General features: G+C 40.8%; 1 protein-coding gene across 1 annotated transcript; it reads right to left on the reverse strand.

The window, feature by feature from the left end:
- Window positions 1–11884: 11884 nt before the first annotated feature.
- Window positions 11885–19864, reverse strand: LOC121857877. The gene is made up of 5 exons (XM_042354122.1): window positions 19824–19864; window positions 18912–18983; window positions 16206–16342; window positions 14538–14643; window positions 11885–13932 (listed from the first exon to the last, which is right to left on the reverse strand). Exons 1-5 carry the CDS (start codon window positions 19859–19861, stop codon window positions 13836–13838), a joined length of 450 nt encoding a protein of 149 aa, XP_042210056.1. The 5' UTR covers window positions 19862–19864; the 3' UTR covers window positions 11885–13835.
- Between the last annotated feature and the right edge of the window lie 485 nt (window positions 19865–20349).

A 20349-nucleotide genomic window follows, 5' to 3' on the forward strand; every position in this document is an offset into this window, starting at 1 on the left:
CCTGTTGACAGACACAGTAGCCACTCCCTCGAGATATTATCCCTTGTGAGAACAACTCTATTTCGTTATAAAACAACAATAACAGCACACACACACACACACACACACACACACACGCGCCAGAGCTGAGGACCATCTACAACGCCTTTATTCTCTCCAAACTAACGCATGCATCACCAGCCTGGTCGTCTTCTCTCAACTCCACCCAACAACGTCAGCTACAGAAGGTACAGAAAAGGGCCTGCAGAATCATGCTTGGCGCAGAATACTCCGGCTACACCAACGCTCTCTCCACCCTGGAAATGCCATCCCTCAGTGACCTCCACCACCAAGCACTGGAAAGGTTTGGCAGTGGACTACTGCATCACCCTCGTTATCGCCACCTCCTGCCCCACCCAACTCGCGCAGTCCGCCACTACAACAAAATTCAGCCCTTAAGAGCCCGCACCGACAGATATAAGAACAGCACCATCCCATCTATTGTTAAAATATTAAACAACTCCTGATTTATGTACTGTACAGCCCTGTAAACGTATTCAATGCATATTATATCATTATGTCTAAATCAAATGTAAGTCTGTATATTTTCAGCCACTGGCTGCAACTCTATTAATAAACCGTTTATTATTATTATCATCATCATCATCATCATCATCATCATTATTATTATTATTACACACACACACACACACACACACACACACATACACATACGCACACTAACTTAGAACATACAAAAATACAAAATACGCAAACACAAACAATGATACACAAAACACCAAATATAAACCAACAACAATCTTCACTGAGCGAATGGGAAATTATTTTTACGCTAAAACCAACAAAATGATGGATAATTGTGGACAGGTCAGCTTCAACGTTACTAATAGATGGATTTTTTTTTTTTTTTTTACTTTTTTTAGGGGGGTGTTAGGTGATGAAACATACCATGGAGGAATAATCTGATTGGGGTACTGCTTACCTGAATATTTATGATTTATATCCAGCCCCCCCAAAAAACCACGTTATATGATTATATCTTATAGTGCTAGATTTTATAATCTCAGACGCGTGGTATAATGATTTTTTTTACTAAACCAAAATATTTCAAGGAACTAAATTCATAAACTTAACATTTATTTGACCATATATCACCAAGAGACAAACACACCCGAACACATCCACACCCCGCAGACCCAGCATGATGCCAAAAAGAAACTCCATAACTTTAGTCAGGACGGACACACAATCATCTTTCCATCAAACTCGACATTGTTCAAGACTGGACACAAGTGATAAGATACATTCACGACTCTAATTGGACCACTGTATGATAACGCGACTCATTACTCCTGACAATAGATGGTTAAACTGTTCCCTGGTATAAGTCACTTGGTGTAGAAAATGATGTATTGGGTGGTGTAGTATAAGGCTCACACACACACACACACACACACACACACACACACACACACACATCCTGTGAAAAGAATCATTACCATTATTGGACTTCATATCCTGTACCTTATAGGGCTGACATTGTCTTGTAATTGGTGAGTATAATTTATGGACTCGGTGATATTGTTTCTCTCTCTTCCTGGGTCTGAAATAGTCCCTCGTCTTACCATCAGTCCCCTATTATTACCGTCAGTCCCCCGTTATTATTACCGTCAGTCCCCTGTTATTATCACCATGTCCCCTGTTATTATTACCGTCAGTCCCTTGTTATTATCACCATGTCTCCTGTTACTATTACCGTCAGTCCCTTGTTATTATCACCATCAGTCCCCTGTTATTATTACCGTCAGTCCCCTGTTATTATCACCATCAGTCCCCTGTTATTATTACCATCAGTCCCCTGTTATTATCACCATCAGTCCCCTGTTACTATTACCGTCAGTCCCTTGTTATTATCACCATCAGTCCCCTGTTATTATTACCATCAGTCCCCTGTTATTATCACCATCAGTCCCCTGTTATTATTACCATCAGTCCCCTGTTATTATCACCATCAGTCCCCTGTTATTATTACCGTCAGTCCCCTGTTATTATCACCATCAGTCCCCTGTTATTATCACCATCAGTCCCCTGTTATTATTACCGTCAGTCTCCTGTTATTATTACCGTCAGTCCCCTGTTATTATCACCATGTCTCCTGTTATTATTACCGTCAGTCCCCTGTTATTATCACCATCAGTCCCCTGTTATTATCACCATCAGTCCCCTAATATTATCATATCATTCACCATAAAGACGTGAGCATCTTAAGCACGTTATACGAAATCTCAAATTATTTATGAGGTTGACGCGTAAAGTATTTGTTGCTGTGATGACGTGGTATCTGACAGCAGCAACCAGGAGACGGTGCTACCGATGTGTTTTATTTTCAGGACAGCTTCTCTAGCATCTGCCATCATGCCTCTCATGTAGGAACCTTAACACGTTGTAATGGAGGACGAAAGTGTTTTTTTTTTTTTCGTGTTAAAATCATCTTACACCTTCCTGATTGTAATTAATAGGTGTTGTTGGTGTTATTACTGTTGTGTACGTTAGGTTATAGTTCAGCTTCTCTCTCTGTTTATAATTAGTTGAACGTCTTCGAAATTACTGTTTTCATTTATAACGAATAACTTGTAGATATGACGTGATGTTTTTGTTGTAGTAGTGGTGCTGGTGGTAGTATTAGTAAACACCTGATGAGAATGTTTACTAGTATTTTTCATAAAAATTTCTTCATTGCTTTAAGAGTTAGTTAAGAGTCAGTGTAGTGTGAAATACAAGTGTCATCTTTAACCGTCGACGCTCCTTGTCTCACTCTATTCTAGGCAGAACTAGACAAGTGAACCCCTTTGACGGCCAATGCCTCCAGTCGACTATGAAAGTGAAAGACTTTGTTCCAAATTAAATTCTTTCTCATAAGACATTTTGGAATATTTTTAACCAAGCGAAAGGGGAAATAACTGCTCCACTAGTCTGTTTTCTTAAATATGAACACATGATTTTTTCTGTTCTTATATTGTTAATCTCTACACGGCTGTAATCTTTGAACTTAAGGGACAAGATTGTATTAAGTTTTATTCTCTGTTGTTTTTATAATTATAAGAAGAATTTTAATCGTTCTTTTTTGTGGATATAGACATTCTATCTCATTTCCTCTAATTTTATTTTTTCATTTCTCTCTCTCTCTCTCTCTCTCTCTCTCTCTCTCTCTCTCTCTCTCCTCTGAATATTCACCGTCAATCTCTCTTCTAGCTCTCCCTTCCCATTCCAATCTCATTCTTTTCCTTATCTCATCCCCTTTCTCTCCTTTCATTGCTCTTTCAATCTTTTTTAATCCTCTCTATCTCTCTCTCTCTCTCTCCTTATTTTTCTTAAGCTTATTATATCTTTCCTTCCTTCTCTCATTTTTTCTTTCTTTCGTTCTCTTCATCCCTTCACCTACCTTCTTTCCTTCCTTTTGTCACTCCTTTCTCTCCATCCATTCATCCACCTTCTTTTCTTCCTTCTCTCCATCCCTCCATTCAACCACTTTCCTTCCTTCTCTCCATCCTTCCATCCACCCTTTTTCTTTCCTTCCCTCCATCCATCCTCTTTCCTTCCTTCTCTCATTTCTTTCTCTCCATTCCTACATCCACCCTCTTTCCTTCCTTCTCTCATCCCTCTATCCATCTTCTTTCCTTCATCTCTCTTTTCTTTCTCTCCATTCCTCCATCCACCCTCTTTCCTTCCTTTTCTCCATCCCACCATCTACCCCCACCTCCCCCCCACATATAAGAGTCAGTTACACAGCCATTACTCCTAACGACTGAATGGCCGAGGGCTCTTTACCATCCAGGAGGAGAAGAAAAGTAAGCCAATTAGCCAGACTTATTTCACCCCGCGCCGCCAGACCCTCTAACCAATAGGAAAAAAAACTCTGCAGCAGAAACCGGAAACTGGCCAATTAACTGGACTGGTATAGCCACAAGCAATATAGAGAGGTGACTGGTTGTTCACAGAACGATGATCTAGGAATTTAATTAACATTATGGTCATAGATTGAAAAGACTGCCATCTGGGGATTGACTGGTGCCATAGACTGGATAACTAGGAAATGAATTGCCGTAGATTGGATAACTGGGGATTGACAATTGCCATAAACTGGATAATTGGGGATTGACTGTTGTCATAGACTGGATAACTGGGGAGTAACTGGCGCCATAGACTGGATTACTGGTGATTGATTGTTGCCGTAGACTGGATAATTAGGAATGACTGTTACCTTATACTGGATATTTCTCTAACGAGAGGCAAATGAACTCCTGTGAATAACATCCTCCTCATGAAGAACGTTCTCCGATTTCATCGCCGGTTTTCCTTAGAAAAAAAAACTGCAAAAAGTAAGTATATAAGACCTACAAACGGGTGTCTCCCAGGTGTACGGTTTTCATTAAAAGTTTGTCCTCTTAAGATCTACTTCTTGCGGTGCTAGACAAAATCTTTCCTCTTTGTGGGAGGAAACTTCATTTTCCGGAAAATTTGTCTTTGAGGATCATGACATTTTTGTGTTTTTTCTTTTTCATTTGTTTTTTATTGAGGATCATATTTTTTTTCCTTTACTGATATTGTAATAATTTTTTTCTGAGGGTGTTTAACGTGGAGTCATTGTCGTTGTTGTTGTCATTTTTGTTATTGGTGGTGGTGGTGTCATTGTTGTTGTCATTGATGTCATTGTTGTTGTCGTTGATGTCATTGTTGTTGTCGTTGATGTCATTATTGTCGTTGTTGTTATTGAAGAAATCGTTGTTTCTGTTAGTCAGGGAGTAAGATGTCTGTTAATCGTGTGAAGTCTGTACGCGTAGTTGTCTGCATTGTTTCTTTATTCGTCGCATGAAATCTGTACTTATCCACGAGTCTATTTTATCACGGGGTCAATAGTCTGTGTGTTGATCGTGTAGTGGATGGTTGACGTATACAGACAGAAGGTTATTGCTGCAGCTTAGTGTAGACTCTACGCTTGTTAAGTCCTGGTGTGTCGTAACTTAACCAATGTCATCTGCTGTTGCTCTTCTTGTTAATGGCAGGCAGACGAAACTTCCTGATGTTGTAAGTGAATTATTATTACCATCTTCTTCACGTCCTTCTCTAAACTGTTTCTCCGAGACAGAAAAATTTATAACTTACGTCGATATTTAAGTGAAGTGAAATTTAATTGAGAGAGCAATTAAATTTTTCCCCTCTCGAAAGATTTACTCTTAACGGTGGCACTAAGATTGGTCCTTGTGAATTAATCATAGTGCCACCGTTTTGAACCAATCTTAGTGCCACCCTTGGGAACCAATCTTGGTGTCACCCTTTGGAACCAATTTTAATGCCACCATTATGACCCTGTTAGCGTTGTTTGTGTGACCCTGGCATAAATCAACACAATTACGGGTTTTGTTGACTGTGTTAAGAGCTTCGATATCAAGTCTTAATTGGGAGATGGTTTCCAGAGCTTGGGTACGTGGACGGGTCCGTGAGTCACTTTACTGGACAGTGTGACGGGTGGACGGGTCCGTGAGTCATCTTAATGGACAGTGTGACGGGTGGACGGATCCGTGAGTCACCTTACTGGACAGTGTGACGGGTGGACGGGTCCGTGAGTCACCTTACCGGACAGTGTGACGGGTGGACGGGTTCGTGAGTCATCTTACTGGACAGTGTGACGGGTACGTGAGCCACCTTACTGGACAGTGTGACGGGTGGACGGGGCTGTGAGTCACTTTACTGGACAGTGTGACGTTCACGTGAGTCACCTTACTAGACAGTGTGATGGGTGGACGGGGCCGAGTGTCACCTTAATGGACAGTGTGATGGGTAGACGGGGCCGTGAGTCACCTTACTGGACAGTGTGACGGGTGGACGGGTTCGTGAGTCACCTTACTGGACAGTGTGACGGGTACGTGAGTCACCTTACTGGACAGTGTGACGGGTACGTGAGTCACCTTACTGGACAGTGTGACGGGTGGACGGGGCTGTGAGTCACTTTACTGGACAGTGTGACGGGCACGTAAGTCACCTTACTAGACAGTGTGGAGGGTGGACGGGTACGTGAGTCACCTTACTGGACAGTGTGACGGGTACGTGAGTCACCTTACTAGACAGTGCGGGTACGTGAGTCACCTTGCTAGACAGTGTGGCGGGTACGTGAGTCACCTTGCTAGACAGTGTGGCGGGTGGACGGGTACGAAAGTTAACTTGCTGCTGAGAAATAATTGGTAAAGTTACTTCACTTGGAGTTACAGATTGAAGTATTGATTAATGACATCACTTATTCTATGTTATCTTATGTGATCTTGGGACTAACGAGACAAACATTATCATGGATACTGGATAACATTTAACTCAAGAGACACACAGTTAGTAGTGACTTTTTAACCTCTTGTGTACGGATTCTCTGACCTGAATAAAATCACTAACGTTAACCAAGTAAAATATCTAAAGTGACGTCCTCGTAGTCAAAGAATTAATGAGAAAAACAAAGTTTATATTTTATGCATAACCGGAATATGAGGAATAATCTACACAAACCAAAATAAAAGCAATTGGTTCCAAATTTTGGATTCGATCAGGACACTGTGAGTACACCGTCTGTCGCCCCAAGAATCAGGCTGACACCCTGTTGAGTGAAGATCCCAGCGCTTATGTATATACGTCTGTGTTTCTCTTCAAAATTTGATTAAAAATATAGTTCATTATCTCATAATTTCTTAGTAGTTACTTCCCTGGCAAATATAATTGTGATATTTTGTATTACAAAATAATTATAACAAATCATAAAAAATATCGGATAATGGTCAATTAATCTTTAAAAAAGAAACTGACGTTTTTAACAATTAGGGATAACTTGTTTTTTTCTGCTAATGGAAAATCTATCCGTATATGGTAAAATATATTTTGTTTTATTTGAAGCTTCGTTTGCCATCGTAGGATAAAAAAAATATATACCTAAAGTAGGTTTTGGTTAGGTTAGGTTAAGTAGTTTTATATAAAGCTATTCATCTATTGTATATGCATTATGATCTACCTAAGTGATCGTTTGTGGCCACACACACATACACACAGATACACACACACACTTCTGTTACGTGTATATTATTTATCAATCCAGTGACCCATTCCCCATTTATGTAACTGTATATTTTCAGCCCTCCGGCTGCTATGCTCTTTCAATATTCCGTTAGTTATTATTATTATTATTATTATTATTATTATTATTATTGTTGTCATCATAATTACTATTACACACACATTTCACAAAAGCCGTACAACTCGTGCACTGTATTTCAACATTAAAATTGAAGTTAATGCAAATATGTTTAATTTGTCAGACAAAAAAAAATGTGAAAAAATACAGTTTCATATAAAAAAATTAAGGTAAAAATAAACTTAAAAATAGAAACCCACCTTTCCGCGCTCCTGTTTTTTATGGAATAAATTACCTACGAATTTTTTGTTCCTAGGTCGCTTGAATTGTAAAGACTACCTGTAAATTGTGGGTTATTACAGTTGGTGTCAAGTAGGTCATGTCCTAACCCGATACAAAGTCACCTCAATTTTGCGTGAGTCAATATTACGCAACGGACGAAGAATTTTGATAACCCCTTCTAGACAACAGGAGTTGCAGTGTTCATTCTGAAATTCATCGGATTTTATTGTGTAAACCCGTGATATGAACAGAAAATAAACGTAAATACAATAAGAAGAAAATATGAAGCGGGAGAGAGAGACTGGGGGAGAAAGTTGGAATGGTCACGTATAAAAATAAAGTTTCTAATGTATAAAAGAAAGAAGTATTGAAGGGAAAAGCTCAGCAATAGGAAGCAATATAGAGAGTGAAAAAGTTCAGTCATATTGGCAGCGATGGAAAAGTTGAAGGAAAAATAACAGAGTGAAACTGAGAAGTGGGAAGTATTCAGTCAGAAGGTGGAGGACTGAGTGTGTGTGTGTGTGTGTGTGTGTGTGTCGTAAGAAATACAGACGCCAGCTTCCATTAGCAAAAAAAAAAAAAAAATACGATTTTTCTATTATCGCTGAACCGAAGACTGAAATTTAATTTGTCTCGAGATAATGAAAAATATGTGAAATGGCTGTTTTTTCACTGAAGCGCGGTGAGAACCACTACAATGGGTTTTTCCTTTGTCTTCTTGTCAAGTCGCTGTGCAGTAAATCAACACTTCCTGTGCACACACACACACAGGTTCATAAGTACAGCCAGTAGTCTTTCCCCACATCCCGTGCAGCCACCAGCCTTCCGTCACAGGTCAGCCCCGCCACTCTCTCACGCCACTCACTAATATAGCTCAACTTGATCTGAATCGCCATACTCGGGTTTTCTGATGACATTTATTGTTATCACTGTGCTGGACCACACTATTTTTTTCATCAGTGTGTCTGTCTCTCTGTCTGTCTGTCTCTGCACAGTAATCATACAATATACCGTGTAATAATTATGTGACATAAGGCCTTACAACATAGGGGCTCGGAAAGCATCAGGGTACTTACATGGTCCACACAGGGCTATCCAGGAGTAGGGTAGACAAAGGAAGCATGTCTCAATGAGTACCTTTGACGTCATCAATACTGTGGTGAGCTCAATGGATCTTATTACAGGTGATCCGAGGTAGTGCATCACGTCTGGTGTTCCAGTAATGAAGTAGAGACCGCCTCGGGGACGGCTCATGTACAGGTGCGACATATATTATTCGTGTGTGACAGACAGTTGGTATTTAGTGATACGTGGGGAATATGCTCATTTCAACCATCATTTGCTCACTTTTTTACCAGTAATTAGTTGAATAAGTACTGTACGGTCAATTACTATTGTCCGGTCGCCTCTCCCCCTGAACCACGAACCCCCGAGATTCAGACTCGTGAATCCGAAGCATTTATGGACAGAATAATGTATCAGTCTACTGCTTCGGGTTCACGAGTCAATCTCTAGAATCTCGGGGGTCTGTGGCTCAGGAGGAGAGGCGAACGGACTTAAAAGTTGACTGTACCATGAAACGGCCCATTGACTCTGTAATTATCATTTTAACACACTGAATCTATGGAAAAGTTTATTTACACCATTTGCCTATGTCTACCCAGCTGTATTTGGGGACGTGGATGTTAATCGAATCGTAGATAGTGTTCGTGGGTAATGGTTAGCCAGTGCAGTTGTTGAGTTGTCGTGTCTTCTTGGATTATTCCTTGACTCTGGTTCACACAACTCGCTAACTTAGGGTGTGGCTGTTGTGGTAACGACAGCTTCTACACTCAAAATAATTTCACGCTTAAGTGGCCCTAAGACCGGACATCTTCAGTCTCGGTTAACATTCTCGAGTTTAATAACCATTATGTATGTATGTCCGTCCGCTAATTTGTCTCCTATTATATATATTTTTTTATGACGATACACGTCGTCTGGAAATTGCATCATTGAGATTAATGAGTTTCTTAACGTAAGTGCGCAGATCTAAGGCCAATGTTTCCTTTATCCTTACGTGTTGAGTCTTTGCATGTGTATAATTCACCACCACAAGGCCAGATGCATTCTGATCTGGTACCAATGTGAAGCGCAAGAATTGATCTCAAATATAAAAATTAATAAGTATAAAACTATAGGTTGTAGATAGAGTTTGTTTACAACATTAAGGCTAATTTATACATCCCTTATCAGTGTATGTTAAGATAGTCCACGAAAAGCCCGGCTCGTTTACTGAATCACGGAGATTGCCAAAATGTTTTCAGAGAATGTTGGAAATTCACTCACATGATTATTTCCCTCGGGAATAAGTCAATATTTCTGTGCATGGAAGGGGGATTTTTTAAAGTGAATTAATCAATCCTCAGGTAAATCCTACAGTGAAACCTATATTTAACGGACTTTATGGAGAGGAATGTCCGTTATATCGAGGGTACGTTATATGTAAAACCTCCACTTAACGAACTATATAGCGATGAAAGTTCGCTTTATCGGGGGTGTGTTAGATGCGAAATCCTCCTCTGAACGGATTACATGGAGAGAGAGGCCCGTTATGCATTAAGTTAGGTAAGATTAGTTTTAAGTTAGGTTTGGTTAGGAAAGGTTTAAATTCATATTTCATTTGAGGTACATTCACTTAAGAATATAGTGTGGCTAGTGTGTTGAACATTCTGAACAACATTCTCTTGTCACTCAGTGCTCCTCATACGCTGCTTCCCTCACTCCTCCCATCCTTCACTCCTCCCTTCCCTCAGTCCTTTCTTCCCTCACTCCTCTCTTCCCTCACTCCTCTCTTCCCTCACTCCTCTCTTCCCTCACTCATCCCTTCCCTCACCCTCCTTCCCTCACTCGTCTCTCTCCCTCACTCTCCCCTTCCATTAATTCCTCTCTTCCCACACTCCTGCCTTCTCTCACTCCTCCTTCCCTCACTCATCCCTCATTCCCCCCTTCCTTCACTCCCTCCTTCCTTCACTCCCTCCTTCCCTCACTCCCTCCTTCCCTCACTCCCTCCTTCCCTCACTCCTCCCTTCCGCCACCCTCCTCCCCCCTCCTCCCTCACGTCCCTCCTCCTATTTATTTATATGTATTGAAATAGTCCTTCAAGCTGCTTTTTTCTCCATGACTCCTGAGTCCTAACCCAGCCTCCACCTAACCTCAGCCAATCCACCTTTGTTAATCCACACTCAACCTCAACTATCCCTTCCTCAATCCACCCTCAACCACACCTCCCTCCTCCATTCGCATCTCTCTCTCTCTCTCTCTCTCTCTCTCTCATCTTTTCCCTCCTCCATCAGCTCTTCCTTCCAAGGGTCATTCAATTTACCTTTGGAGTCACTGCAGTGTTCTTCTCCAACAAGGTCAACTTTTTTTTCAATTTAGGCTTTATTAGTGGCTTCGTTTGTCTCAGGTATGTGGATGACAAATTTGTTATATATATATATATATATATATATATATATATATATATATATATATATATATATATACACTGTATGTGTGTGTGTAGTAAAAAAAAATTATGTGTGCGTGTGATGAACTGTATAGTTGAGAAAAGAAAAACGTAGGGAAACACCTATATTTTTCTTGTAACTAACCAGAAACACACAACGTCTGACCTTAGCTATTTCGGGTCTCCCAACGTAAATAGAAAAAAAATTACAAATAAACTAGAAGAGTGGAGTGAACTTAGTTAAGAGTGTGAGGAGACTTGTAAGACGCTGCCGACACAAGCTGCTGTGAAGGTCGGTGGCGGGTTGTATCTCAAACTTTCTTTCTTCATGCATAATGTGAGAAATACTCCAATATTCTCATTTACCTTTCTTAATTATCTTTTTATTGTTGAACAAGTATTCTTTATTTATTTATGCTGTATATTACCAACTGATGCCCATTCGCTTCTCTCCCTGGACCACGAGCCTCTGAAGCATTTATGGACAGAATATTGTCTCAGTCTACTGCTTCGGGTTCACGAGTTTGGATCTCTCGGGGGTTAGCGGGTCAGGGGGAGAGGCGAACGGACTTCAGCAGTTGACTCTATTTATTTATTTAGTGATTTATTTATTTATATGCTATAGCTAGCTTTAACACTCTAATGTGTCATACGTTATGTCTCTGATGAAAATAATGCATTAGATAGTCTGAGTTGAGAGTAGCTAAAATGCCGCGGGGAATATTAACACATTAGCCAGACCATGTACCGTATAATACTTACTTGAATGGTGATCCATCCACTGATTAAAGCTGCTCTCTCTCTCTCTCTCCGGGGCTACCAGCGAGGAACACAAGTGTGTTTCAATGTTAATGTGATGTTTGCCAAATAAAAAAGATCACCAAACAGTACAGGATAGGAAAAAATACCCCAATTAGTATTACACTTTTATTTAGTGTTTTAGATACAAATGGTGTGCGAGAGCTGAGTGTCTCGGGCAGAATAACATTATCTTGACCACCAATAAATGTAAGAAGTGTTAATAAACCAACTTGAACAGAACAAATTTATCAACAAATGACCTTTGTGGTATTAATATCTCTACGGTGTCTTATATTTCATGAGATTGTTTGACAAGTAAAAAACAAACTAATTTTTCTAATTATATATAACTATTGCTATATGTACAGAGTCGAACAGTTGAACGATGAACAATGGATAATTTAGTTAAAAGAAAGAAACAGAAATTTTGTCATACAGTACAGAGAACAGGTAGACTGTGTTGGTACTGAATAAGTTAAGCAAAAGAGACAGTTGGTTGTGCGTTAATAAGAACAAAAAATTACTACTGCACATTTCCAACTGTTTAAGGTCAAAAAGTATCCCCTCCCGTCTTATTGGACACTTACTACATAACCTAACCTAACCTAAACTAATCATAAAGAATCCATTAGAACTTTGAGCCCCTTAGGACTAGGGCCCATTAGGATAGGGCTTTAATTCCAATAGGTAGGTTACGTTACGTTACATTACGTTTGAGTTCCGACTGGGGTCCAATTAGCCAGTAACACATCTCATCCAGCGTCATCCTCTACGTCTGCGTTTAGTTGAACATCAGGAAAATATTAACTCAGTCCATTATATTACCATTATGAAATCATTTACACCAATAATTCACTTCTACAAACACACACTTGTTCTTGACCAGAGGTAACACGCTAGGTAACATAACCGACTCTATTATTTACGGTTCATATTATTATTTCATGCACAATACCAGTGACATCACTGTTCCATTGAAAACTAATGTAAATATGAAACCATCAGTGACCTTCAGTTCTGTGTATTTTAAATAATTTCCTTAAGTTTCATAGTGTCGGCAACTGAATCGTACATGACTCAGCCTTAAAGTGTTATTAGTGTTAGTAATTAGTGACACATCTTGTTTTAATGTATAGAATGTGTACTGTATTATGAAAGAAAATATTTATTGTGGTTAAGGATTTGCATCTCAGCTCTAGTAGATAAAACTGTTGGCTCTTTACTGCGTTAATTAGTTATATACACATACGTTTACTTGTATGTATGTGTATGTATGTATGTATGCTAGTATCATGTATGCATTATATAGACACCGTCTGGTATGGTGTCTGTGAGAGTAGTGTAGTAATGAGTATGGTGTCAAAAGTGATGGATGGTGTGGGAGGTAAGACATGTGGTGTGAGAGAGCAGTACAGCCACAACTAAAGTGAATCTGGTATTAGGTTATCAGAAGATTATGTTTACTTCGTCATTGTGTATTTAACCCGTGAGATCCTCTTTCATGGGCGTGGTAACCCTCTTCCGTGGGTGTGGTGATCCTCTTCCGTTGGCGTGGTGATCCCCTTTCGTGGGCGTGGTGATCCTCTTCCGTGGGTGTGGTGATCCTCTTCCGTGGGCGTGGTGATCCTCTTCCGTGGGCGTGGTGATCCTCTTCCGTGGGCGTGGTGATCCTCTTCCGTGGGCGTGATGATACCCTTTCGTGAGCGTGATGATCCTCTTTCGTGGGCGTGGTGCTCCTCCAGAGAATCTTATATGGGCGTGCTCATCCTCCAGTGCACCAGGCTTGGCATGATGGTCCTTGAGGGACATTAGTGTGGGTGTGGTCAACCTCTAGATTACCAAGTGGGGCATGGTCAGCATCTAGAGCACCAAGGTGGGCGTGGTCAGCCAGGATTGATGGTGTACACCCTATGAAACCTACAGTACATATCATACGTGACCATCCTCAAGTGTCAGGGAGGGGGGCGTGACCATCCCCAAGTGTTAGGGATGAGCGTGATCACCCTCAAATGTTGGGGAGGGGGGCGTGATCACCCTGTGAGGCCAACAAAGAAGGTGTGTGGTGGGCCAGGGAGGGGCGACAGAGAGACCTGACTACACCTGCAGGATATAGTCGTGAGTGGAGGCAGTGTCTGAGTCAGTGTGAGTGTTGACACCTTCTGGCACGGCTGAGTCCATCTCATCCTCGTACCTGTGGGAGAAAGAGAGAAACTGTTATATACTGCAGTTCACGATTAATTATCTCTCAGGAAGATGAGTTGGAAGTCGTGTTAAATGGGAATAATATTAGCGAGAAATATATGAGGTTGAAGTATGGGTGAGAAGGTGAATGAAGGGTTGAAAGTTTGCTGTTATAGTCCTGGGCTTCGGTTGACGTCAGGATCACGACAAAGAGAGAGAGAGAGAGAGAGAGAGAGAGAGAGAGAGAGAGAGAGAGAGAGAGACTGCGTTAGGGTGTTTAATCAGCAGGTGAAATAGGATTCCAAATACCTGTGTTGTAAATAAGTTGCGAACATCTATAGCAATGAGTGAATGTTATCCCCCTATTCATCACAAGTGTTGTGTCCTCGTTCTATACACTTTTAGGTCTCAGTGGGTTGAAATGGGGTTGGTATCCACATCCACACTCGACTCACTTAACACCATCCACAACATAAGGAAAATTTTCAAAGCCACATAATTATTCCATTCGTCTTGATATATTTACAAGGGAAAAAAATCAACTTCAGTATAAACCACAACACAAACACCTTCATGCCTCAAGAGTCCCCACCCCCCTTCTCCTCCTCATCTCACCTGTCGTAAGAATCTTCCTTGGCCTCCAGCAGAGCCTCTTTCGCTTCCAACTTCTTTTTGTAGAGTAGCAAAAGGTGAAAGACGCCCAGGCCAATCAACAGACCTCCTGTAGGGATATTCATACCAGAATTAGACCAATAAGCTGTATATTTGACTATGTTTATAACTATCTATGTTTGAGTCTTTAGGTTCTTCGTCTAAAATATATTTGCTGAAATGCCAACTTTGTGTGGGGGAAAACATTGTTAATTCAGGAAATATCACACAATATTAACTTTTTCTCTTGAAGACGTGAACCTTCATGACAATCCTCATGTTTTTTGATTGTGTAGGAAATTACATATTTCCGGTTGTCATGGTGATGTGTAGAAAGTTACAGATTTCCGGTTGTCATGGTGATGAAAAACGTTTAGTTAACATTACCGACGCTACATTTTATCTCAGAATCTTATTACAGTAATGAGCGCCAGGGTGTTAATCTGATCCAACGGTTTTTTTTTAACCTTTGGAGCAGCAACTCATTAACATAAATTTTCTACTGAAACGTTCTCTATTTACTTCGTTTTTGTACGTCAGTTTTTATTAACTTGATTCACAGTGTTTGTACAGTAACACGAGCAAACTTTATCGCAAGTCTTACCGGTTAACACTGATTACCAACATTTAGTTAAACCATCATTTACTGTTCTGCCACACCCTCTCAAACTCACACCATTTCAAGGATTTCTGCTGGCACATTTTACAATTTTATGATTTCACCTTATTACGCAGGGCAGGGCAGGGCAGGGCAGGGCTGGGCGGAGCGGGGCGGGGAGGAGTGGGACAGGTCGGGGCAGGGTGAGATGGAGTGGGGTGGGACTGGACGCTGCGGGACTGGACGCTGCAGGACTGGACGGGGCGGGACTGGACGGGGCGGGGCGGGGCGGAACTGGGCGAAGGCGGGACGGGCTTAGGCGCGACGGGCTGAGGCGGGACGGGACGAGGCGGGACGGGACGGGACGGGACGAGACGAGACGAGACGGGACAGGACAGGACAGGACAGGACAGGACAGGGCGGGACGGGACGAGGCGGGACGGGACGATTGGAAAACGTGGACATCCTTCTGCCCAGTATGGAAGGAACTCATTCAGAGAGAGAGAGAGACCAACAGGAGGACAGAGACAAAAACACGTGTCCAAAAGAAAGGGGGATAAAAATGCATGTATCTGAGAGAGAGAGAGAGAGAGAGAGAGAGAGAGAGAGAGAGAGAGACGTGGAAAGAGGAGGCGTGAGGGTGACAGAGACAGAGGGCTTGGAGAGGAAGCGGGGCTGAAGGCTGTGTTGTGTGTGCAGTGCCGCTCGCCTGAATAAAACAAAACAAATGGATCGCCTGTGATTCAACTTTTCATGAGACCAAGAAAGGCGATGTTTACCTCCATCTTATTTTACTTTGTAGGATTTCATGCTGATATTGTCGGGTTATTTATATACAGTATGCTGGACACTGCGTGAATAAAGTAAAAGGGAATTAAATCCTTCGCCAGTGTTGCCTTATGTAATTTGGCCATGAAACGTCATATCCAGCCATTGTGACATCATAAAGTGGCCATGTAATACCAGATCCAGGTATGGTGACGTCATAAAGTGGCCATACAATAACCAAGATGTCCATGTGCCACGGATTTTACCTGAAACGGATGTCAACCATAGTCTGTGTGGGCGGAGGAGGATGACGGCTGCAGCGGCCCAGTAGATGAGTGATTTCTTCCATGTGTCCAGCCAGAGTACCACTGACCAACACCCCAACACCCTGCTCGTCTCGTTCCTGTCAGAGACCATCACACATTAGTAAACCTTACCACCAACTGTGCATCTGTCAGTCACACCTGCCAGATGATGGTGGTAGAGATGGTGGGTGAGTCAGGCAGGAGTGGTTGGCTGAGAACACACAGTTTGCTAGTCAACTCAGGACCACCCACCACTGCCTGGCTGGTTGGATCACGCTGACCACCTAATCTAAAAACTGTCAATAAATAACCTTCCACATCCTTCACTTCTTTAAGATGTTCCCAGTAAACGACTACATCTTTTTCCTACAAGAATATTTGTTTCTTTCAGGCAGGTAGAGTGAGTCTTACTTTACGGAGAGTTGTTGCACATACAGTAGAGTTATCTGTTTACTTTTCGGTAAATAGAAAGTCTGTCATACTAAACGTCTTGATCAGCTGACGTTAAGGGAGAGTTAGATAACCTTCGTAACAAAATATGTAAATAATGTTTTATACATACTGTATATATGAAGCCAGATTTCGATGTCAACTGACTACTAACATGATAGACTTATAATCTAACACTCCCCGCCAGCTCGTAGTTTGAGTGGGTTAAGTTTTCAATTTATTTTAACACATAAAGTCAACTACTAAAGTCCGTTCGCCTCTCCTCCTGAGCCACGAACCCCCGAGATTCTAAGTCATGAACCCGGTTAACGTTAGGGCGTTTAATCTTCAGGTAGAATAAGCTAGGGAGCGAATCTTCAGCTACTCCGCGAATTTTTTTTTAGATGAATTTATAGAAACGGGTAAATTGTATTTTAGTGAGCCAACACACAAACACACAGCAAGGGAAGCCAAGTCAAGGGATTCTATCAAATGTATCAAACTAAAACACGAGAAAAGATTGGACCAATACAGTTAGATACTGGCGAGCTAACTGATAACGACGGAGAAATTAGCAATAATCTGAATAAATATTTTTCAACAGTTTTCACCACCGAAAATTTAAACATGATACCCGAGGCACCGACTCTATACAGAGATGGTGAAGAAAATAAATTAGGCGGAATAGTAGTTACTGGCTACGATGTTAGTAAGCAAATAGACAAACTAACGCCTAATAAGTCACCGGATCCCGATGAGATATTTGCCAGAGTATTAAAGAATGTAAGGAAGAGCTTAGTATGCCCTTAGTAAAGTTGTTTAACATGTCCTAAAAACGGGTGTAGTACCAGAATCCTGGAGGATAGCGAATGTAATACCTCTAACTACCGTCCAATCAGTCTAACATCAATTGTAGGCAAATTACTGGAAGAAATCATTTCAAACTCTATTCGAAATCACCTGGAGAAGCACAAGTTGATCAGTGATTCCCAGCATGGCTTCACAAGCGGGCGTTCATGTCGAATTAATCTATTAACATTCTTTTCATCTGTTTTCGAATCAGTGGACAAGGGGCACAATTATGATGTGGTATAACTCGACTTTAGCAAAGCCTTCGACAGAGTCCCCCACGAAAGACTAATAAGAAAAATGGAGGCTCATGGCTTTAAAGGAGATATTCTAAAATGGATTAGGGCGTGGCTATAGGACAGGAAACAGCGAGTGAGCATTAACGGCACTAAATCCGATTGGAGCAACGTCACTAGTGGAGTTCTCCAAGGCTCAGTACTTGGACCGTTATTATTTATCATATACATAAACGACATAGATATCGGCATAGACAGCAACATAAGTAAATTTGCTCATGACACTAAAATAGGGCGTGTAATTAAATCTGACGAGGACTCCGCAAAACCACAGGAAGATGTAAAAAAAAATTTCGAATGGTCTGAAAAATTGCAGATGAAATTCAATGTGGACAAACGTAAAGTACTCAGTATAGGAGATGTAAACAGGGAAACCAGATACCAGATTAACAACGATGTTATTGAGAAATCCGACTGCGAAAGATTTAGAAGTAATGACAAGTAGGAATCTTAAGCCAAGTAAACAATGTGTATTTTCTCGAAACAAGGCTAATAAAGTTCTTGGGTTCATACAAAGGAGTTTTAATTACAAGACTAGCGAGGTCATCTTAAAACTATATCTTAAGCTTGTGAGACCTCACTCGGATTACGCAGTTCAATTCTGGTCACCGTATTACAGAATGGATATAGAATCCTTGGAAAGAATTCAGAGGAGAATGACAAGACTATTCCCGGGCATTAGGAACCTTGAATACAGAGACAGGTTAAAGCATCTTAATTTGCACTTCATCGAGAGAGGTAGAGTGAGGGGCGATATGATAAAGGTTTATAAATGGAAGTCAGGGCTGAACAAAGGGGACATTGCAAAGGTACTCAAACTATCCAACCAGGAGCGAACTCGTAACAATGGTTTTAAATTGGACAAATTTAGATTTAGGCGCGAAATGGGTAAACATTGGTTTGGAAATAGATTAGTGGACAAGTGGAGCAAGTTACCAAATATCATCATTGACTCGAATACGCTGGATAGCTTCAAACATAGGTTGGATGTATATATGAGCAATGAAGGGTTCATTGTACATAAAATTCTCACTATACAAGAAAATAAGAAATAAGTAAAATAGGAAAGACGACACAGGAGCCGAAGACGTACCTTATACACACACGGAGAAAGAGGGTGATGGCCCACGTGATCTCCAGGAAGAACAGGGTGAAGGCGAACATTCTGTAGGGGAGAACACGAGGGTTAATACAGTCCCACCTTCTGCAGGAACATGTGGCGTTGAGACTGTACTGTAAGTGTATACTGTCAACTACTAAATTTGAATATTTTATTGACGATAAAAACCAATTACATCAAAAGGACAGAGTAGTATCGTAAACTTTGATGGTAACGCGAAGTGGTTCGTCTCTGAGAACGAATTAGACCGAGTTCAGAGATCGTGTATTTTCATTGGCTTGCTCCGGTTAACAAACTGCCCCAGCGAATGAAACCAAACCATTTATGATTTTAGCAAGCACAAACAGCTGAGTCTTCTCCAAAATCGGTATTATTTAAGTTTTGTCTGGGTTAGCAACGCCCGTTGGTTCGGTACCGCTAATATCAGAGAGAGAACAGTTATGCTTGGGGGAGGGGGGGTGTCATACGATGAAGGAAAGAGGTTTTATTTTTTTATTAACGAATACTGTTCCTTCTGCCCATACATACATACATACTACATACATACATACATACATACATACATACGTACATTCATACATAAAAACACACAAATACATATTGTCAGCCACATAGTCATATGCAAATGCATATTATATCATTATGTCTAAATCAAATGTAAGTCTGTATATTTTTAGCCACCGGCTGCAACTCTATTAATAAACCGTTTATTATTATTATTATTATTATTATTATTATTATTATTATTATTATTATTATTATTATTATTATTATTATTATTATTATTATTATTATTATTATTATTAGTATTAAACAAACAAACATACCGACACAAACAACCCAACATGGTCATCACACATGAGAAAGATAAACAAAGTTACTCACAAGATGTAGACGCCGATCAGGTGGTGGTGGTAGACCATGTCCACGCCCACACCCCACAGCACTGTAAAGACAACAACACACAATGGTCAATATCTGTACAGTAATAACTTATTATGGTCAATATCTGTACAGTAATAACTTATTTACTGTAAAGTAAGTGTGTGTGTGTGTGTGTGCGTGTGTGTGTGTGTGTGTGTGTGTGTGTGTGTATAATAATAATAATAATAATAATAATGATAATGATAATAATAATAAACAGTTTATTAATAGAGTTGCAGCCGGTGGCTGAAAATATACAAACTTACATGTGATTTAGACATAACAATATACATTCAATACATTTACAGGGCTGTACAGTACATAAATTAGGAGCTGTTTATTATTTTAACAATAGATGGGATGGTGCTGCTCTTATATCTGTCGGTGCGGGCTCTTATGGGCTGAATTTTGTTGTAGTAGCGGACTGCGCGAAGTGGGCGGGGGACTGCCGGTGGCAGTAGGTGGCGATGACGAGGATGGTGGGTGC

The sequence above is a fragment of the Homarus americanus genome, unplaced genomic scaffold (assembly GCF_018991925.1).
Source record: "Homarus americanus isolate GMGI-L3 unplaced genomic scaffold, GMGI_Hamer_2.0 scaffold51859, whole genome shotgun sequence".
In the NCBI taxonomy this organism is placed as follows: Eukaryota; Metazoa; Arthropoda; class Malacostraca; order Decapoda; family Nephropidae; genus Homarus; species Homarus americanus.